At 37.8% G+C, this 23,562-nt stretch overlaps 1 protein-coding gene across 1 annotated transcript in view; it reads right to left on the reverse strand.

The window, feature by feature from the left end:
- MTMR12 (myotubularin related protein 12) overlaps positions 1–23,562 on the reverse strand; it is a 1,177,010-nt gene that overhangs the window by 451,423 nt on the left and 702,025 nt on the right. Inside the window, exon 7 of the mRNA XM_044073440.1 lies at positions 5,203–5,332. Coding sequence (XP_043929375.1) covers positions 5,203–5,332 — 130 coding nt within the window. The remainder of the gene's footprint in view (positions 1–5,202; positions 5,333–23,562) is intronic.

The raw sequence follows: 23,562 nt of genomic DNA on the forward strand, positions 1-23,562 counted from the left end.
TGAGGTACCCCAGACAAATAAGCACTTATGTCATGAGGCAGTGAATTCCAACTTTCAATCAAGTAAAGTACGAATAAAGCATTACCAAATGCAGTACTGTACTGAGTTAGCAAAAATAAATAAATAAATAAAATACAGAATGATATTAATCTCTTAGACTATTCTAAGACACTCAAACAAAAAGGCCTAACAATACAGAACAATGCAAGATGTACTTGTTGAAATTCCAAGGTGTGTAACTGTAATTCTCAGAAATGCAAGTGCAATTTTGGGGGAAAACAAAGTCCTAGACCAAGGTATCTAAGAGTAGGTATCCTGCGGGAGTGTTCTCCCTACTCTGAGGTACAGCTGTCTTAGGAATGTGGGAGGCAAGTCGACAAGTGCAAGATTGTGAAGCCCCCCCCCCCCGCAATTATGTTTTACACCTGTAGAAAAACAAAGTATCGACCACCACAGCTGGGCTAAAAACAAATATATTTATTGAGACAACAATGCTAAGAGCTTTCATGGCCACTGCTGCTTCTTCAGACCATATACAAAATACAACTGCACATCTATATAAAATTCATAAACAACAAATAAGAAAAATGAAACAACTCACGAGACCTGAGCACCACTTTTTAAGAAACACTCTCATTTAAAATGTTGCTCCTATCAGCTTGTAAAGTCAAAATCCATTTCAATTCACTATATTCTGTTTTATTTCTAATGTCCCCTCCCCTCATATTCAGATTCATTAGTTTTAAAACTAGAAATTTAAAACAATGATTTGAACCATTGTGACACATGCTTAGCTAAGGCATTATTTACAAGTCTTTTTGTCTGTAAGACGAAAGCGCTCAGTCTGTGGTTTTATTCCATTAAAATTCATTGAAGTGCACTAAAGTTTGTTTTGGAGTGTCTGCTTCACTTTTTGTTTTTTTATCTTCTTGAGAATGTCTAGTGACACAGGGTCAAAGGAGAAGTTACCTCAATTACAGTTCAGCGAATGGATTAATTTGAAGTACAGTCTGTACTAGACACATGGCTGTTTTATTAAGCATGAGTACTTACTCTAACGAGATTCATTTTCCTGTAGATTTACTTGACTTTTCCAGCTTTGAGTAGATTCCATTTGGTGGCATAAAACAAATTTGGATTGCTTCTTTGGTTGAGCTGAAGTTTATTATAGTGTTTTTTTTTGCCTGGCTTTAACATTTTAACTTAATTTCTGAGTTGGCTAGATACTTGCAAATTATGTGATTTTACAAATCTGCCAAGTTTTCCATGCTTTATTTCTTAAAATTATTGCTCATTTGATTTTGTTTGATAGTCAAGGGGGGATACTGCATATTTCACTTGTTTGATACATGTTTGAACTATTTAGGTAAGAATGTTGACAGAAGTGTGGTTATTAAAGTATATTTTTGCCTCATCTAACTGTAATTGTTTAAGTGGGTTCTAATTATGTTTATGAGTAGATCAATGAAAGAGGCTGGCAGGCCTCTTTGGAATGCGAGTCCATCTAGTAGAAGACATCTTAAACTGCCTGAACTGGAGTTAGCTTGTGTAGACATTACAGATCCCACACAACTTAAATAAAAGCATTAGAATTTCACTACAGTTCATTGTTCTCAGCCTGCGTAAATATCACCTCTGATATTCATGAAAACAGGTTACAGGCATAGTTGGGCAAACCTGGTTAAAAAAAATAAATTAACAAATGGCTCAAAAGAAACTAGGGGACTGCTGGTTCTATAATGAATAAAAAGAAGGGGATTTATTTCCATTCAGCAGTCTCAAAGGTGCAGATTATGTTGAGAAATGCAATCACAAGTGGATGAAGGGAAGCAAAATCATCTCAACACTGGCCAGTAACTGCTCCATAAGTTAATCAACAGACCACTTAAAATGAGCAACTTGTACCAGAGTTGGGTCAGAATATTAAAGCAAGCAAAGGGGTGCAGAGAGCAAAAAACACTGCATATGGCGTTCAGGGGGTTTTCCCCACCAGTTGAACCAGGGCTTTTATTTTTAAGATGTTTGCCTACTTTAAAGGAAAAGGTCCACTGATTAAAATGGACTTAAAAACATACCAAATACACAGTGGGCTGACTACAGGTCAGAAATGGGGTGTGGGATACTAAACTGACTCACAGATGCCCAGGATGTATGTGGAGGCAGCAAGGGCTAACGTAGACCCCTTCAGAATGCACCTGACAGGCACTGCCTAAACATTAAAGGTGTAAATAGCTGGGGTGGGTGATTTATACAAGGCTGTTAATACATTTTTAGTGTTAGTCATGTTAAGATATATGGGGGGGGGGGGAGTAAAGGCCAAGTACAGCTTTTGCAGTATGAAATGTAAATTCCAAATGTATAAATTGCAGTACATTAGCCTGTTCTCCATGCATGTGAATGGCAAGGCAACTCTGTAAAACAGAAAAGTTACAGCACTTGCTAAACACAGCAATAAGCACATAGTTGTCATTCAAAAATTGCATATAAATAGGAAGAAATTTGAAAAAAATACATATTTTGGCATTAGACTGACAAGATACATCATAGATTCCCCTTTCTGTATTATGGCACATCCGCAAAACTTTATGTTGCTTGCAACATAAACAGGACATGCTGGAGAGACCAATATGTTTCTCAGAGAATTCCCATTCTCTGGAACAGGTTCCCCATCCATGTGAAGCAGAGTTCTTCCTTATATTTTTTTAAACACAACTTGGACCAATGGATAGGTAACTGGAAAGTCAACCCTGGTCTGGCTGCTATGTCTCTGATGAACAGAGGCAGTTAGTAAGTCACCACCTATATCAAACTTGTGGGTCACATTTGGGTTGCACAGCTGGGTTTATAAGGGCTCTAATGATCGTCAGCCTAGTGTACACCTATGAACAAGAAAGACAAAGATGCAGGTAGAGGATTGTCAAACAGCAGGGTACACATTTTTGGATGATGTTATCACAGGACAACACATGGCCTCCAACTTACTTTATGTAAGACAGGCCATGGCTTACAGGCCAAATAAGCATTAAAGTAAAGCATGAAAAAAGGTTATTCAGCAGTTTTGTTAATGATATAGGTGGCTCTGGGCATGCTACAGTTGAAAAACCTGCATGGGTCAGGGCACAAACTATAGGTATTACATAAAAGCAGACCAATTAAAGGTATTTTACATTATATTGGCACACAGATGAGAGGAGGATACCACTACTACAAAAAAAGATGCGACAGGAATAGAAATTATAATTTGCAGGACAAGTGTCACAATGCTGAAACTCTGAGATAAGAAAGTGTTGGCTGCATCTTTTAATGCACAAATATATAAACTGATGTTAATCTAAGTGATGTTAAGAGTGTGACCTAAGAATGTCGCCTACTGGGAATTGAAAAAGATGGTGTGCTTCACATGGTTGTACACATAGCAGAGTTCTGTTCTTCATAAGGAACAATATAACCTCCCATTAAGGAGCTATTTTAGAGCTAGGTATGTAGAAGGTGATACAATGGGAAATGCACACAAAGAACAGATGTGAGGTGTTTAAATTCCGTGATGAAATGTTGATTAGAAAGGGATGAATATGTGAGTAATGGATTGAATAATATACTTAGAGAGGGGGATAAAGAACAAATAGGAGGAAGAAATGTTGGTACAGACAGAAAATGGTGGAGGGAAATACAGCCTCAGGAAAGGCCCAAAAATTAGTCAATACTGGACTATATCTGACTGAAGAATAAACATTGTATTTTTTCTTAGACTACTACTGAGATGGAGTGGGTAAAAATGGAGTACTAGGGAAACTGTTAAGCAAAAACTTGCTATAATATCTTAGATTTTGCACATTAGCTCAAAAAAGTCTGGCAGAAGATGCATATATAGATTCTTCAGGTAAAAGGGATGAAGTCTTCAAAACAGGCTCTTGCATGACTATGGGGGATGCCTACAAAAAAACAAAAAGATAAGTGAAGTGGATATTTACATCATTAAGTTTATAATATTGGTAATGAAATCAGCAGAGGAAAATACAAAATGAAGTAGGAAGTTAAAGGTGGATAAGATAGAGTGGGTACTTATGACAGAGCAATTCAAATCAACTGTCTGGCATAAGACAGAGCAAGCATATAGGAAATAATGAAGCACAGGTGGGTATTGTGGATGAGGCAGGGGTAATAAAGCCGTGTTTAGTGTATGTCTGGCAGGGTGGGATAAGGAGATGTGTGATATATCATGGATAAAGTTTACATCAGTATGAATTTAACAAAGTATGGACACGTCTGAAAGAATGCAAAGGTAAAATATTTTTGCATTTAATTTCAATGCAAGTTAAGTGCTTAAAAACATTTACTTTTGAGAGATGTTTATTCCTGAAAGAAACTTAACTTTCAGTGAAATGTATCTCTTGAAATTTTACTTTCCCATCTCAGTTTCCTGAAAGTGCATTTTGTGGGACAGTTTTGCATTAATCAGCTGCAATGTGAGATCACAGTTGTGCGAGCCATTTTTTTCACTGATTTTGTGATTTTCTATCTTCCCCTAAGGTTGTGTGACCACAAACTTAATACATGTAAGCCCCCCCCCCCGAAACTTATATGAACTACAATTCCAGTGTTCATTATTTCACAAGTTTGACTCTTCCAGTTTGCTGTCTGTGGATTGGGCATTAACTTCATGTAGTGAATTCCTCTTGCACTGTACAGAATGGACTTAGTAACTACTGGAGTGTTCCAGCCAAAGCTCCCTGTCTCTCCTTGCATTTTTTCATGCTAAAAGCTATAACAGAACAAAGTAAACAATCATTGTTAAAACAAATTCATGCTTACCAAAATACGATACAAAGTGTACAGCAGCTTGAAAGATATATATCTCTTCTTCCCATATGGAAATAAGCTAAGGATTAGTTAACTGAAAGTTAACACACTTGTCAAAAATACTTAAACTTAAATGGAACCCCAAAAGGGAAGAAAGAAAAAAAGAATGGGTAGGTGTAGTGTATGTGTACAACAATTGTGTATTTAATAAATAATTCTAATACAGCAATCGATGCCTGTTCTATTTTAAAGATGCTTGATCTTTGCTCTGCTTTGCTATGCTTTTACTGCCTTTAAATGCAGCTTGCCATTAACTCATTGTTACTTGTTATTTTCAGTATTAAAATAATATGAGACGGAAATAACCTAGAAGAAAGCAGGAAGATTATTTTAACAGCTTACCTTTCACTGATTTTGTAGCATTCATTAGCTGATGACACTCTGTATGTTAAATTCCCTTTTGTTCTGTCTAACTCCATTCGCCAATCCTTCATAGTATTGAACATCACTGTTTCAGATTTTTCACATACTCCTACAACATACAACAAATAAAGTACATATATTAAGTTAGAACCAAAACCTGAGTACAAAGAAACATAACATCCATTCTAAGATTAGACTGTGAGAATGATATTCACTTTGCTTCATCACAGACTACTTTACAACCTTACAATAAGTGCTGTAACATTTTGTTTAAAAATAGCAAACACACTTTAATTTTTATTTTATTTAACATCTACTGACTGGGAAAGTCCGATTAGGACAGAGCCTATTTTCAACATAGGCCTGAGGAGAAGCGTTTTACAAGCATGTCTTTGAAACTAAAAACAATGAAAATCCTTTATTAATACAGACAACAAATTAGCTGCCCTTTGGCAAGCTGACTCCTCAAAATGTTAGCATTAATTCATCTTCACATTCACAAATTATCTCCCCTTTCTGAGGTACTTAGGGGGTTAGTAAATGATATTTTGGCCAGCTGTATGTAGGGATGAAGTAGCGGGAAAGCTATTTCCAGAAAGAGTTACCTTTTCGTATGGCAGATTTAATAATTTAAAAGAGTTGTTAAGAACATGAAATAAGGTAGATATAGCAACAAGAAAGGGGGTATTTCCATGTGGTGTCAGCAAAGTATGTGATAAATTAAAAAATATTAATGGTTGGATGATAAATGGAAAAAATGTTTTTGGTTAAAAATTAATTCAGTTGTAATTCATGTGGTGTAGTTTACATCATTGGATGTGGATGTACACCTTGTAAATGGTATGTGGAGCAAACAAAAAGAAAGGTGAAACTTAGAATATTGGAGCACCTGGGCGATGTAACAAATAAGAGATTGGATAGCCCAGTGGCACAACATTTTTGCGACACACATAGGGATAGTGTAGATAGTTTCTTCTTTAGTGCATTAGCAAAGCCCTTTGAAGAACAAACAATAGGGGGTGATGAAATCAAAAGAAAATTGATTAAACTGGAAACAAAACTATTACATTTGGGCACTTTATATCCTAGGGGACTCAATCTGGACATTGATTGGGGCATTTAGTAGCAAAGTCTAATGAATTTTGGTTAGATCATTTCAGAACAAATGTATCGGGTTTAATAAAAAAAAAAAGAATTAAAAAAATTTTTTTGGACGCATAAATTTGTTTGTTTGTGTCTTTCGACTTTTCCCGGTTGGGGTCGCCACAGCAGAACTCCGGTCCGCTAATGATTGGCAGTTGATTTTTACGTACTGGCTTGCCAGGCCTGATGCACAACCTTCAACGAAGGTACGCCCATTCACACATGTCTCCACGCAGAAGACGCTCTAGCTGAGAATCAAACCGGACAGCATCTTACTGTGAGGCGACAACGCTACTGCAGCACCACCACCACGAGTATTAATTTAATATTAAGAGTAAATAAGTGCAATAAAGTTAAGGATGAAAAAATAAAAAAAAAGTTTACATTTAATAAAATAAATGTATATGTTATGGATAGATATTTATAATTGAACCTTTGGGGTAGGTTGAAATGTATGTTTTATGTGTTCAATTGTGTAAGTTTATTGGGGCATAGGAGAAAATGTGAATGTGAATCATTTCATTAAGTGAGTCATATATTTTTAAAAAAAATGTTATTTAAATGTTACTTGGGAAATTCACCCTGTGTTGGGTTAATGTATTTAATATAATTATGATATAATGAGTAAGTGTGTATATGTGGGGGCACATCTTTGGGTTCTAAGCTGCATAATATTCAAGGGAAAGCATTTAATTGTTTACTTGATTAAATTAACTAAATGAAGATGAATTAATGCTGAGATGGAATATAAATAGCTGCTTGGATTTTATGAAGTTATTCCACTGACGCCCTGTGAGGCCAAGGTACCAAGATGTATTGAATAAAGAAATAAAATTAGCAGCTACAGCAGTGCTCGGTGCTTTTTTGTTTGAGGAGAATTCCTGTGTTCCAGCTTCCTTTGGAACTTGTGTGGTTGGCGTTTTCCTCAAAATGTTAGTCATGATGTGTTTTGAATAACTGCTCAAAATGTGTTAATAAAAATTAACAACAATGATGTATGACAGACAATAATTTAAACAACCAAAATGTGTATGATAGGGGCCACAATGGCTGCCAATTTTTCAAATTTAATTCTGGATCAGTGGAAGAATATTTTTTTTTACATAAATGGGACTTATCTAAGTATGTGGTATTGTGCATTAATTTTACATATAATCCCTTTCTCTGGACAGATTCTTTGGAACAATTCAACTGTATTACTGCTTTTAACACTAGTACTTATTTGTTTAATATTCAGTGGGATTGATCACCATTAATTCTGCACATTATTAGGACACAGTGGTTAGCCTTGATAAGAGCAACTGTACTTTTAGTTCTAAACTCTTTATCTCACTTTGATTAGCACACTGAGGAGTCAGCTTGTTAAGATTCCTCAGGCTAACTTCCAGTGAGTGTACATTCTTACAGGAAGCTAGAATTCTCATTTTGTTAAACCAGGTTACAATAAAGACTTTATACAAAACAATCAATAAAGAAATGGGTGCAGAAAGGCCTTCAGATTTTCCCCACATTTTATTACTTAACAGTCCATTAGTGGTGCAAACAGATGAAGTGACTAATTAAGACTTTGAATGCAACCTTACCTTGGTTTTCACTTGTCAAGTGTATTCTTTCAGTATTAAAAATAGAAAAATGTTGTTAGATAACAATGACTTTGTTAACATTCTAAAGAAGATAGTTTGGTTTTGATACAAGAGGCACAAACTGAAGTATTTACTAGAAAAAACTCCAACTCCTAGCCTTGTTTTTATATCTCAGAAACTGAAATGGATGTATTCCTGTGGCTCATGGCCCTTCTTGTAGGTTAATACTGGACCTTATTCTCAGTTTCCATCACAATGGCTTACATTTGCTGCAAAGAAACCTTATGACTGCAGTTTAAGAGGTATTATATACGTAGTAAGATGCCTCCGCTATGTCAGCTTCTACACAGGAAGTTGTCACCGCATATTTCTGAACATGTATGTGTAATGCCTATTTAAAACAAGAACAATGACCTTTCTAAACAGCACTGCATGTCCATCCTTCAATAATTTGTATTTTGCTGCAACAGCATGTATCTTGAACTGCTGGGGTTTAATAGTGGGATAGAAGCTAAAATAATACACTGGCAATTTCAGCTTAATCCACGTCACCACCCCTAGTCTTAATGAACAAATAACTATCAAAATTGTCCTCAAATTTAGAGACAAACAATGAGATGCTGTTCCTTTTTTAACTTGCATTTATTTTTATGCAAGCAGTTTAAATTAACAGCCCACAGATGTAGTTGTATTCAAGTTACCAATCCTGGAAAAGCTCACCCAGACTTTTGCACAGCTTGTGAGGGAACAGTTAGTTTGTTTTTCCTTTCTTGTTATTTTGTAATGCTTTACTGTCTTCCTCTATTTTGTACATTGCGATTTATTTTCTTTGCAATATGTTTTACTTGTATTCTGCTTTTAATTGCAAATTATTTAAATTAAGAAAGAGTCATACAGAAATTAAGTTCTTCCCCACCCTCCCAACTCAGGTGCTGTTGTGTTTTTCAACTCAACTGTCTTTCAAGTTGCCTGCGTGTTATGTTAATCTGACCACATATCTCCTTCCTTCTCCCCCTTTCACTGGCTATCATGAGTAAGCACAAAATTCATATATGTATTTCGTAAATTTGGTATCTCTTTAAATGAAGAATTTTTAATTATTCTAATTAAATCTTGCGAATATGGCAGAATACTCTGTAAAGTCAGACAGTCCTGTTGTGGAATTTTGTATGTTGTTTTTATTACTTGCATATCTAAAAAGTACAGTTGTGTACCTACCATAAATGTAGATGTTCGAGTATATTCACTGTTGCAGTCCTTACAATTGGGTTATCCTGCTGGCAGGCTACCCGCAGTCAGCCTGAGTTCCAAAGTCTAGGTCCGGCGTCGGTTGCTGTCGCCTCCTCCCTGACATCAGTGCGCCAGGGGTATAAAAGATGCAGCCAACGCCATTTTCTTCAGTTTTTCTTGCCCCAGATGTCAGGTGCCCCTAAAATGGTAGGCTCACTAATGCCAAAAAGCATGCATAACCAAAAAACAACTTTTCCTTCATCTACAAGCAAATACACCACATAGGTTGTATAGAATACAGATAAGTCCCAGCAAGGAAAAGGGGGATGGAGGGAGGGTAACCTGGACTGCAACAGTGAATACACTCGAACATATACATTTATGGTAGGTACACAACTGTACTATGTTCGTGTTTCACTGTTGCAGTCCTTACAATTGGTTGAATCCCAAAGCTATGGTTGGGAGGCTGGTGCTAAATAGGATTAGGAGAGGCTATCAGGCCCTGCAGAACTGCAGTGGCAAAGCCTGCCTTGGATTTAGAATAGAGAGGTAAGTTATAGTGCTTTGTAAAAGTATGCACTGAACTCCAAGTTACAGCCTCTAAGATGTCTTTGGTTGGTACTCCTCTGAGGAAGGCTGCTGAAGTGGCTGCTGCTCTGGTGGAATGTGGCCTAATGCCCTTAGGCATTGATTTGCCATGCTGTGAATAGCAGAAATGAATGCAGTGGCCTATCCACTTTGAAATAGTCTGCTTTGAGATAGGCTTTGCTTGTGATCCTGCAGCATAAGCTACTAGACGTTGTTCAGTCTTTCTGAAAGCCTTGGTTCTGTCCAAGTAGAAGCGTAGCTGTCTGTGAATGTCCAAAGAATGCAGAAGTCTTTCACCCTTATTCTGTGGATTTGGGTAAAAGGTAGACAAGTGAATTGTTTGGTTAAGGCCACACTGGTCACTACCTTAGGCATAAATGTAGGGTTTGTCCTTAGAGAAACCCTGTCAGGATGGAAAATGATAAAAGGTTCCACAGCCATGAGTGCCTGTAACTCTGAGACTCGTGGAGGTTATTGCTAGGAGCAGAGCTGTTTTCCAGGATAAGAATTTTATATCAGCTGCAGAGGCTGGCTCAAAGGGAGGCAGTGTAAGTTTTTCCAAGACATAGTTGAGGTCCCATGCAGGTATTGGTGCTCTCCTTGGGGGATCTTATGTTTTTGGCCCCTCTGAGGTGCTGCCTTAGTAATGGATGAGAAAAAATAGATGGTTCTGTATTGCAATGAGTTAAGATGGCAGAGGCATGAATTTTAATTGATGAAAAGGAAAGGCCTTTATCCAGCATTTCAGTTAAGTATTGCAAAATCTGAGGAATATTTGGGACAATCGTGTCAATACCTTATACCTGGTTCCAAGCACAGAATCTCTTCCATTTGTCTGAATAAGATTTTCTGGTGCTAGGCCTCCTGGCCTCCAAAATAACATCCATAACTGCTTGAGAAAGAGGTGTGCCGTGAATGGCTACATTATCCGCCATGCTGCCAGATTTAGGGTCCTGTGTTGGCTGTGCAGTATCTGACTGTCTTGTTGTGTCAATAAGTGAGGAATTTGAGGTAGTGTCCAAGCTGGATATTGAGACAAGCTCTTTAGGATTGGGTACCAGTGCTGGCGGGGCCAGTCTGGGGCAATCAGTATCATTTTTGGCTTCTGTTGTCTGACCTTGAGGAGTACCTTGGGTAGGAGAGGCAGAGGAGGAAATGCAAATACTGTTAGGTTTTTCCATCTGAAAGATAGAGCATCCACTTTCCATGTTTGCTTGTGATAAGTCCTTGTGCAGAATCTTTGTAGTTGGCAATTGTGAGGAGAGGCAAATAGGTCTATGTCTGGGCATCCCCAGTTCTTTGTTATCATGCTGAAGACTTGTGGATCCAATTTCCACTCGTGGGGATCCATTAGGTTTCTGCTTAGTCTGCCAGAGTATTTATCCTTCCTGGCAGGAATTGTGCTTGCAGATGTACTTGGTAAGTCAATGCTGTGTCCCACAAGTTCATGGCTAGTCTGCAGAGGGAGTAGGAATGTGTGCCCCCTTCCTTGTTTATGTACCACATGACTGTGATATTGTCCATCTTTATCAGTAGTTGTCCTGGATGAAGTAGATCCTTGAAGGCTGTCAGGGCATTTTGAACTGCTAGCATCTCTTTTTGATTGATATGTAGATGCATTTGACTTGCGGACCATGTGGCCTGAATACATCTTCCTGCCATATGGGCCCCCCAGGCATAATCTGAAGCATCTGTTGTCAATGTCTGCCTGGCTGTGGGTAAGGTGAATGGCTGTCCCGTGTTATGGTGACAGGCTTTTGCCCACCATCGAAACTCTTGTAGCAGGCAGGGAATGAGGGCAATTATTGTTTCCAGGCTGTGGCAATGTTGAGTCCAAACACTTTTTAGATACCATTGAAGTTTCCTCATATGCAGTCTTGCATATGGAATTAGCAGAATGCAGGATGCCATGAAGCCCAAAGCCTGCAGAATTTTTCTTGCAGATAACTGGGTCTTTGTTGCCAACATTTTGAAATAAGTATTCAGTTGTCTGTTTGTCTGGCATGAGATAAGCCATCTGGGCAGTTGTATTTAAGCTTGCACCCAGGAATATTATCTCTTGAGAGGGTACAAGCTTTGATTTCTTTTCGTTTACTGTGTACCCTAGGCCTGTTAGTAATGTTTTTACAAATGCCAGATGCTGCAGTAGAGTGTCCTTGTTCTCTGCTTGAATAAGGCAGTCATCCAAGTAAGGATATATTTGAATTCCTCTTTGTCTGCAAAAAGCAATCACTGGTGCCAGACATTTTGTGAAGACCCTGGGCACAGTAGATAAGCCAAAGGGCAGTGCAGAGAATTGGTAATGCATTGAGCCAGCTATAAATCTGAGGTATCTTCTCTGCATGATTGTCTGATTGGGACATGCAGGTATGCCTCTTTTAGCTCTAAAGTCTCAAGCCAAGCCTTCTTGCCCAGCATGGGCAGAAGCTGCTGCAGAGTTAACGTTTTGAATTTTGGAATATCCAGGAATGTGTTCAGGATAGACCGGTCCAGTATTGGTCTACAGGTTTTGTCCATTCTGGGCACCAAGAATAGCCTTGAGTAAAATCCTTGTCCCTGCTCTTGCTGTGGTACACTTGCTGAATGGCACTCATGTCCATGAGGGATGAAACTTGTTTTTGTGCCTCTGCCCATTGATTGCATGGCAGGTCTGGCATACCGTTTGGCCATGGCAGGGTGTGAAAATGGAACCTGTAGCCCTGGGATACAATATTTAAGACCCATTTGTCCTGAGTAATCATGTGCCAATTTTGTGCAAAAAGTGCTAGTTTTCCCCCCAAAGGAGCTGCCAGAAGATAAGTGCTTGGAGCTGGCAGGGGAAAAGTCATTGAGACTACTTCCTGTATGGCTGTGATTTTTCTTCTCCGCTTTTGGAGGTTGAAGCACCCCATTGTTTAGGCCTGTATGAGCCCTGGGGCTGTGATCTGCCTCTGGGACGTCTGTATCTGCCTCTTTGTGGCCTGTCTGACACTGGAAAGGACTAATTCTTTGCAGGCCAGTTCCTGCTAAATCTGAGAGGCTGTACCTGTAAGAAATCTTTGACTGTTTGCATAGATTTAGCTTTGTCCTCCATTTTCTTCAATACCTCTTCTGCTTTAACACCAAACAAGGTATCGTGTTGTAATGGAGCATCTAATAATTTTGCTTTAACATGATCGGGCAGATTCTGTTCTTTTAACCAAGCATGTCTCCTAATGACAGAACCTGCAACAGCGGCCCTGCAAGAGCCCTCTAGAGAATCAAAACCACATTGCAAAGTATGCTTTCCCACTTGTTCAGCTGCATGCAATAAATCCTGCATTTCTTCATTTTCTGCACATTCTAAATTTGTCAACATTTTTTGTTTAAGCAGTGACATTAGATATTACTGATATTTAAGCAATTGAATTTGACAATTTAAAGCTCTGACAGCCAAGGTAGCAGAAGTATAAATCTTTTTCCCCCATCTGTCCATGGCCCTGGAATCCCTATCAGAGGGTATAGGATTTTTTGCAGTGGACGCCTTTACCCCCTTTGGGACCCTGAGAGATAGTTTCTGGGTCTGCAGCAGGGTTTTTATAAAGAAATTTATGTGAATCAGGGACCCTGTAGTATCTGTCTGGTTTAACAGGAGCTGGTGGCAAAGAGTCAGGAGTCAGTCCGGACTCTGAAAATACATCATCTACAATGTCTAAAACAGGAGGAATAGCAAGGGGCCTGTGCTGAGGTAACAAAAGGAAGTCTCGGAGCCTTTTCTTGGATTCTGAGAAATCTTGGCTCTCCCAGTGGAAATGTTCCCTCATAGTATGCAGGGTTTCCCCAAAAGAATAATTGTCAGGAGGAGAGGCTGAAGGAATAGATTCTTCAGCATCAGAATCCTCATAGGGAGGAAGAGAATATTCCTGTTCAGAAGAGGAATCAGAGGAAATGGAAACCTGATCTGAAGATGCATATTCTATCTCTTGCCCAGGCCTCTTATCAGGAGGGGGATGGGAACCCTGATCAAAGTAATTAGGTCTTCGGCCATTTTAAGCATCTGTTTTTTAGGCATGGAGAATGCTGTACTTGTTTCTTTGTCTTTAGAGCTGGTTTAGTCTTTGCCTTTGAAGCTGAAGTTGGTTTTAGATACAACTGTGTAGGCCTGAAAACACCCTCAGAAGCCAATGCCTGCTCAGCGGCTCTGGACCCATCTGAGGGAATAGTTTCCGAGTGTGCAATACCTTGAGTTTCCAGTGGCCTAGTAGGCTCCACGTGGGAGTTGGAAGCGGCCTGTGGCTCTGAGGTAGCGGGCGTCAGGGGCTAGGAAAGTGCCTCACTGAAAACCGGCGAACTGGTGACAGGCCTAGCGGAAGCCTCGTCGTCGGTTTTGGACCTCGGGCCTGTCCTTTTCTTTGCGCTTTTTATAAACTCCAGTAGTCGGTTGCTCCCGACGGCATTATATAGTTAAATCTTCTTCCAAAATAATGAAATGCAAAATCGTACCGACGCTTAATAGTGCGTTGGTTAAATCTAGCACAAAACCAACAACTAGTAACGTCGTGGTCAGGGCCTAGGCAAGGAATACAGTAAGAATGAAAATCCTTATGAGGTATTTGCTTCCCACAAGAAATACAATTATTAACTTTTTCTGACATCGGTCTGGAGCAAGAAAAAAGTTTCCCCAACGGGGTACTTAGCTTTAATGAAGACTTCGGATCTGAAATTCAAATTCAAAAATCTCAGGAGTCGGCCGACCAGCACTTGCGAACTGCTTTTGCTTCGGGCACCACGCGGCAAGAAAGACTGAAGAAAATGACATCGGCTGCATCTTTTATACCCCTAGCGCACTGACGTCAGGGAGGAGGCGACAGCAACCGACACCAGACCTAGACTTTGGAACTCAGGCCGATTGCGGGTATCCTGCCAGCAGGATAACCCAATTGTAAGGACTGCAACAGTGAAACATGATGAACATCTTTTAGTTCTTTGATACATTGGAGCCAACAAACAAATCCTTTCTGTTCTCAAGATTTAATAATTTTGCTATATATTTTATGTGGAAAGTTCTTTGCGACTATAAATGGTGTTAAAAGATCAAACCAGATTTTTAAATCTATATTTGCATTAATAATTTTCCTAAATGAGTCAATGTAATATTTAATCATACGAGTTTTAGTGGGTTTAGTTATGTTATTATTGCATGCTAATGCATATGTACCATGGCAAATTGTTTTTATCTATTTGAATTTTTTTAAATCAAATTCATTTATTGATATTACAGTTAGTAATTCCTTCCAATTTGAAGAGTAATTTGGACTTATCCAGTCTGAGATTGTTTTAGATATTGGTGTTTTTACATATGTTTCTATATCAGGAAAGTTTAATCCTCCCTGTTTCCATGGTCTGATATGATGCATTAAAGCTATTCTGTTTCTTTAGGGAAACCATAACAATTTTATTAGGCACGAATGTATTTCTTTAAGTATATTCCTTTCTGGTAACAGTTGTACTGCCAAGGTTATATATAGGATCTTGGGCAGTAAAACCATTTTTATTAACTGTAGTCTATCTTCAAATGTTAATATGATTTTGTTCCATTTTTCCACAGAGATTTTAATTGTATTGATTATATTATTGTAGTTTTTTTAGACTAATTCATTATTATCCTTGCATAATTCAGTTCCTAGATATTGTAAGGTAGATTCTTGTCTCCCTATGATGTGATCCAACTTAGTCTGCAGTTCTTCTTTTTTATTTAAAAAGAAAAGTTTTGATTATTGAAATGGAGTCCTGAAGTCATGTGAAATTTGTAAGTTAATGTATCTAATTCTTCTAATGTCTCTTTTGTATTAAATAATGTTAGTAATATGTCATCAGCAAATAGCATTACTTTAGAATTGTATTGTTCGCATTCATAAACATCTATTCCTCTGATTTTTATATTGTTACGAATTGAATCTGCCAATATTTCAATAGCCAGAGCAAATAGAACTGGTGACATGGGACATCCTTGTTTAGTGCCTTGTGTTATATGTATAGATTCAGAGGTAAAAGGACCTAACCTGACATACGCTAAATTATTTGCATATATATTCTTTAGGAGATGAACAAAGGATGCAGGAAATTCAAATAGCATTAGGATTTTGAATAAACAGTCCCAAATTTAGGGAATCAAATGCTTTCTCTATCTCAAAGCCAATTATACGTGTTTATTTTCTTTATTAACATAATCTATAAGATAAATTATCCTTTTAATATTGTCATGTGTGTCTATGATAAATAAATCCAGTTTGATCATTATTTATTGTTTTGGATAGTGGTATTTTCATTCTGTTAGTTAATATTGTCATAAATTATCTTATAGTCATTATTTAATAATGCTATAGGTCTATATGAGGTAAAGAGGTTTTGGGGATTTGTTTTCCTTTAGGATTGCTGTGACTAAGGAATATCTCCAAAAGGGTGGTATTAAAGCTTGTGACTGAATTTCTAATAGAGTTTTATGGCAGAGGGATAGTATATTTGAAGGAAAAAGATCCATCTGATCATTTAAAATTAAAACAGCTAAGAAACACTACTAAAGCATTAATACTATCAGAAAAAAAAACTTCTTCTTTCAACTTCAACAAACCAACCAACAAAAAACACAGAAATTCTGGTCAGGTATCAATAGACTCCTTCATCCAGGCAACTCTAAGACACCAACCCCATCTGAATTACCCACGACACTCCCAAACAAATTGTTGACTCCTTCAATAACTTCTTTACTGAAGCTATCCAGTCACTTGCTAACTCTCTACCTCATGTAGCCTCTAATCTGCCCTCCCCCTCATATACCTCACCACCCACTTTCCAACTCCACCTTGTCCCTGCATCCCTCATCTGTACCCTCCTTCAAAAACTCAAACCCTCTTACCCCCTCAGCTGACCTCTTACCTGCAAATACCTTCAAATAGCAGCTAAAGTTATTGCTTACCCTATCTCTATCCTAATAAATAGAACCATTAATGAAGGTACCATCCCATCCATCTGGAAAGTCTCTCATATTATCCCACTACATAAAGGTGGCAACTCAACAGAACCTTCAAACTTTCGTCCAATTGCCCTACTCTCTCCCATAGCTAACATCATGGAAAAATGCATCCGTCAGCTATCGGACCACCTTCTACAAAATAGCCTATTAGCTAGCTCTCAGCATGGCTTTTGACCTTTCCATAGCACCACTAATGCCCTCCTTTCCTTTTCTGACCTCATTAACAAAAACTAACAATAACACCCTGTCCTCTATTTTTATTGAACTTTCAAAAGCATTCGACATGGTTAACCATCAGCTACTGTTGAATCTTCCTCAAGTCCCTCTCACTTGATACTCAAGCACTACAGTGGTTCAAGTCCTACTTAGACGACAGGCAGTGCTTTGGGAAAACACTCTATCTTCCCACCTTCCTGTCACCCTTGGAGTACCCCAAGGATCTATTTTGGGCCCTCTTCTATTCTCTATATTTATAAACGATTTATCTACTTGTATCCCCCAAGCTGTAACCATACAATACGCAGATGACTCCACATTAATATCCTGAGCTACAGGGCCTTCTGAACTGCAGTCCCTCACACAAAATATCTTTGAGCTTGTAGAATAATGTTTTTTACAGCTTTTTGTCCTCCTTAACCCTAAAAAGACAATTATTGCTATTTACTCCTACACAAAAGTCCACCCCATTTCACTTCTCTATCAAATCTAAAAACGGTATAGTCATATCTCATGACACTACCACCAAACTCTTAGGAGTAACTATTTACCACAGCCTTAATTATGATACTCGTATCAACACCACAATAAAATCAGTAAACCGAAAACTAGGCTCCCTCTATAAAATTAAGCCCTTCCTTACTCCCATAGCTAGAACTACTATTGCCTACACCCACCTTATCGCAACTCTCTTTTAAGCCTCTCCTATATATACAAATCTATCTAAAAGCAACCTCAACAAGCTGGCAATCTCCTACAATAATATTGCCAGATTTGCGACCAGCTCCCCTTTTAGAACCCACCACTGCCAAAATCTGAATCAACTGGGTTGGCTTTAATTGCATAATCAAATTTTATTTCATCAACTTATTATTACCCATAAAACCCTTTACCACCCAGGTAAAACACCAGTTTTCACAAGTCTAATAAGCCTACATAAAAATCTTACAAACCTATGCTCCGCTAATAAACTTCTGGTATCTAGACATAAACCCAACAATAAAGCAGGAGATTCCCTTTTCTCTAACACTGTGGGGAAAAGTTGAAACCTACTTCCTGGTAAACTTACATCTCTTTCTTCTACTACACTTTTCAAAAAGAAACTGAAATTATACCTTACAAGCCACTGGCTATGTCCCTGTACTAACACTGACTAAGATTTTCTCTTTCTATTATCACCATCTGTTTTTCCTAGGCTATTATTCACTTTATTGCCACTTTAAGGCCACTACCTTCTAAGTTGCACTTATTGTACCCAAGAAAGATGGAATGGACATCTCTCTGTCTCACTGATGAGTTCCTGCCCTGCAACTAATTCTCCCAATCCTGTTTTTAACTAGTCTGTTCTCCTTTTCCTTACTTATAACTTTGAGCTGGGAATTTCCCACGTCCTTCTGAATACTTTTCTTCCCACAGTGTTTAGTAAAAAAAAAAAAAAAAAAAGGGGGGGGGGTATCTTATTTTTGTTCTACTTTTATCCATTATGTATGCTAAATTACAATGCAACACCTGTTTTTGTCCGACAAGTTATTCTGTAAATGAAGTTTAATGTTCTGTAACTGAAGTTTTAATGTTCTGTTTATTCATGTGTTTTTATGCGGAGCTTTTCTCCCTGGGCCTCTACTGAAAATGGACATGTATCCAGTTAGACTAGCCCAGTCAACAAATGTAAAATAAAATAAAAATAAAATAAATATATTTCCATAATTATACCATCTATACCTGCAGCTTTATTATTTTTACCTTCTTTTATTGTATCTGTAATTTCTTTGTAGGATATGGGTGCTTGCAGATCTAGTTTAAATTTTTCTGTTTTTTTTATATTAGAACATTTTTATCTAATTTTCTTTTTGGAAATGTTCCATATAGTGATTTATATAGGCATCAAGAATGTCACCTATATCCGAGACATTTTCTCTTTCTTTTCATGGAAGATACTTTTAATGTTATTAGCTATTGATTGTATTTTGATTCTTGTGGATATATTATGTAGATATTTGGGAGAAGTGGCCAAGGTATTAATTTTTAGTTTTTCTAAAGCTAAACTAATTTTGTCAGAATTTCGTTATATTAATACTTCTACTTTCTTTTTCATCTTCAAATGATTTTGATTTTTTTCAGCTTTTACTGACAAAAGTTTGGATTGTAGATCTAATAATTCAGAATCCCATTCTCTGGGGGGTTTTTTTATACCTAGTTAGGGTGTTACCATATATGTAAGCTTTTAATGAGTCCCATATCATTATTTTATCTCTCATATATGCTGGAATTCTGGAGTTAAAGATTAATGCTCTTTGTACCCATTTGGAAGTTTTAGTATCAATGAATTGTGGTCTGAAAAGGGGCAGGGAGTGATTGAGAAATTAATGATTTTACAGTGTAAGTCATGGGCAGCAAATATTTTATCTATTCTCGTTTGGGTACCAAATCTGTGATCTTGATGGGAAAACAACAAAGATTTATCTTCTTTAAATTTGAAAGTATCTATAATATGAAATGATTCTACCCACTTGTTTAAAGCTTTTGATACAGCAGATGTATGCAGCGGTCTTTTATATGTAGTTTCAGAAATATCAAATATACAGTTAAAATCTCCTCCTAATATTGCCTTTATAATTATTGGAAATGAAATCCAAGTGTTTTTTAACAGCTCCTGTTCCAATGCCTGGGAACCAGTATAGATTGGCTAGGGTCCATATTGTGTTATTATATTTTACTATTACTAATGCCATAAGGCCTTCTTTCTCTTCATACTTATAAATGATTTCTGAGTTAATCACGTTTGTTTTCCATAAAATTGTTATCCTTTTGTCTTATAATTTGTTTTCCATAAAATTGTTATCCTTTTGTCTTATAAGTGGATTGCGCCAATATCATATATTCCTTAGGATTCCATTTGTAATTGTAATTTGTTTTGAAATGAGTTTCTTGAAGGAATGCAATTTGTGTTTTGTTCAATTTTAAATATTTCAGTAGATTTGATCTCTTGCTAGGATTGTTTAAGCTATTGGTATTTAAAGATAATAAAGTTAAATCTATCTTAGGTTATTCAGACTACGTATTTTTTGTTTTATTGTGACTATTAAACATTTTCCTCTGATAACTATAAAGTATATGTTTGAGCTTTTAAAGGAAATTATCAGTTTTATACTTTGATTGTTTACCAGTGAAGTAATGTTTTTGTCAGGCATACTAAAAATGTTTTTGTGAAATAAATTTAAATTAATAAATGTTAACAACTAAGATCCACACTAGCCATGGAATGAAAATCATTCCTAATCTGATGGATAAACCTAAATCCATCAGATTATCACTCATACCTTGACAATCCAGAACATCTGAGCTCCATAAATTGAATTATCATATGGAGAATATTTGTAATAGGAATAAGCAATATTTATATTATTTTGAACAGATATAGTACTATTGTAGATTAGACAGAATTCTAATACAATATAAATGTCTTCTTACTGTATAAGCAATTAATAATTACATGAAAGATAGATGACAAGCGATTAAATCATCGTAAATTAGAATGCATCATATATAAAACCTCAGTAAAAGATTACAGCACACACTTATTTAACATAGTCCCCCTTATTGATGAAGTCTTTCAAAACTTATTAATATAAATAGAGGGTAATAATATTTATTCCTAATGTTTATAATACAATGTATTTTACTGGATATATCAGAAGTTATATTTCATTGTTTGCTAGCATTTAAGTAATCACTTTGTTTTTAACTTACTTAAAGCATCAAGTTTGTTTTAGGTGAACATTGATGAAAGTTAGTGCATTTTAATTATCAGTACATGCCTCTTCCCCCCCATTTCCTACATATAAGGATTTCCATATCTGTCACTTTTTATTATAAAATGAGTGAAATTATAGGTTAAAAACAACAAATTTACTTATTGTGATTAATGATTACAAGTTCCCTTTCCATATTCATAAATTGCCATTTTATGGCATATACTGAAGGTTTTTAGATTTAAATGGCAACATTCTATTTTGTATAATCAGCAAAGTAGAAACGGAGTGATTATTGTCAATTTAATACTAATTGTTCAGAATGCAGTTGTTATATTCTGTGACATTCCTAGTTCAGGCTTCTATTGTTTCCCTTGAACAACTGTCAGTTTGATGTCATGTATAAAACATTAGTTACCTTGGTAACAGCTTAAGTATTATGTATGGTCAAGATGGGTTACAAAACCACAATTCAAGTTAAAGCAATTATACGACTTGTTATGCACATTTACTTATATGAGAAAACCATCATGCTTCCCCTTGATGTACAATATAGTGTATGCCATTTATGACAAGTTAAAACAGTAGTGCTATTATACACAAGCCCATGTTATTAAACTGAGTGTCTATTGTCAATTTAATACTATTTGTTCAGATTATGATAGTTACATTTTATGACATTTCAAGTTCAGGCTTCTATTGTTTCTCTTGAACAACTTTGTCAGTTTGATGTCATGTATAAATAAGAAGTTATGTACTCACCATAACGTTCCATCTGAGTAGGTAAACTTCATTTGTCATCAACCTATGGGAATCGTTTCTGACCTCGAATCCGAGCTGGCAGTTTTCAACAGCTTTAGATCCAAGCTCCAAGCTCCTCTCCTTACCCATAATCCCCTGCCAACCCTGACTGACCTCAGATCAAGTTTGCCCAACAGCAGAGACTGCTATAAAATTATCATTCTCAAGATAAAGTGGGTAAAACCCATGGACCTGAGTATGAAGACATTCACAAGTGAGGGGGCAGGAGGGAGGGATGGTTTGCTGACAAATGAAGTTTACCTACTCAGATGGAACGTTATACTAAGTACATAACTTCTTAATCTGTAGTAGTTAACTTCATTTGCAGCAACCTATGGGACAGAGTTCCCAGCTACCTGAATCTTGGGTGGCCTTCATGAAAGGATGTTCCGGAGCACTGCAGAGCCAAAGGATGCTCTCCCTTTGGAGATAATGTCCAATTTATAGTGATTGATAAAGGTATGAGATGAGGCCCAAGTGGCTGCCGAGCAAATATCATCCAAAGAGACTTTAGCTCTAAAAGCCGCAGAGGTAGACATAGATCGAGTAAAGTGGGCATGGACTCCCTGAGGTGCGGGCCTGCCCGAACTTTCATATGCTAAAAGGATACACTGTGAAATCCATCTAGACAGTGTGACTTTAGACACATATTTACCCAAGTTAAATTTGGCAAAGGAGACGAACAACTGGTCGGATTTCCTATGACCAGATGTCCTGTGGATGTAAAAGCGAAGTTGTCTATGCACGTCCAATGAGTGTAATTTGTATTCCCCTTTGTTATGGAAATTAGGAAAAAAGACCGGCAGGTTGATGGACTGGTTAATATTTGACTCAGAGGCAACCTTGGGAAGAAAAGACGGATTGGTCCTGAGGTAAACTCTATCCTTGTGAAAGGTCAAGTATGGGGGTTTTACACAGAGGGCCTGTAGTTAAGAGACCCTTCGAGCCGAGGTGATAGTGACAAGAAAGGCCGTTTTCCATGACAAGAATTTAAGATCTACTGAAGCTGCAGGCTCAAACGGGGGAGCTGTCAAGGCCTGAAGCACCAGCGTTAAATCCCAAGGAGGGACTACATCCTTCACTGGAGGTCTGAGCAGAAAGGTGCCCTTCAAAAAGGTCTTGCACAATTTCGTGGTGATCAAAGGGCCCAGTTCATTTCCCACGTGATAATGAGAGATAGCTGCTAGTTGAACTTTGACTGTGGAGGAGCTAGCCCCCTGATGAAACAGTCTTGACAGAAAGTCTAACACAGCGGGCAAAGGAGCTGTAAAAGGATCCAAATTTTTGCGTTCCGCCCAAATGGAGAAATGTTTCCATTAGCTGCTATAGATCTTTCTAGTAGAAGACTTGTGCACTGCTACTAGAATAGTGTTAACTGGGGAAGAGATACCGAGAGTCCTAGCTATGAGTGGAACTGGAGCAGCCAAGTGGTGAGCTTGAGGTTGTCCAGGTCCGGGACTGAGAGATCTAGGAGATGGGATATTAGATCCGGACGGGGATCCAGAATCCAAGGAGGATTCACCAGATGAGACCAAATGTAAGGGAACCAGGTTTAACGAGGCCAAAACAGGGCGTTGAGGATAATCCTGCTCCCCAACCGACTGGCTTTCTGAAGAAACTTCAGCATCAGAGGAAGAGGAGGGTAAGCATAAAGAAGACCGGGGAGGCCAAGCATGCACCAGAGCATCTCTCGGGGGTTCCCCGGAGGGGGAAATGAGAGCGAAGTAGTCGTAACATTTTGTGTTCGAGAGACAGGCAAAGAGATCGCAACAACCCCATTTGGCGAAAATCTGATTCGCTATCTCGGGATTCAGAGACCACTCATATGGTAACAGGATGGTGCGACTTAGTTTGTCCACTAGGATGTTGGACTGTCCCGGAATGTGCGTTGCTATGAGAAAGCGGTTGGTGGAGATCGCCCATTCCCACACCCTCATGGCCTCTCGGCAGAGTGGGTAAGACCTGGATCCCCCCTGTTTGTTGATGTACCAGACAACTGACATAGTCCGTTTGAATCGCAATCGTTCCTACAGGA

The sequence above is a fragment of the Protopterus annectens genome, chromosome 1.part1 (assembly GCF_019279795.1).
Source record: "Protopterus annectens isolate FY-2018-M chromosome 1.part1, PAN1.0, whole genome shotgun sequence".
NCBI lineage: Eukaryota > Metazoa > Chordata > Ceratodontiformes > Protopteridae > Protopterus > Protopterus annectens.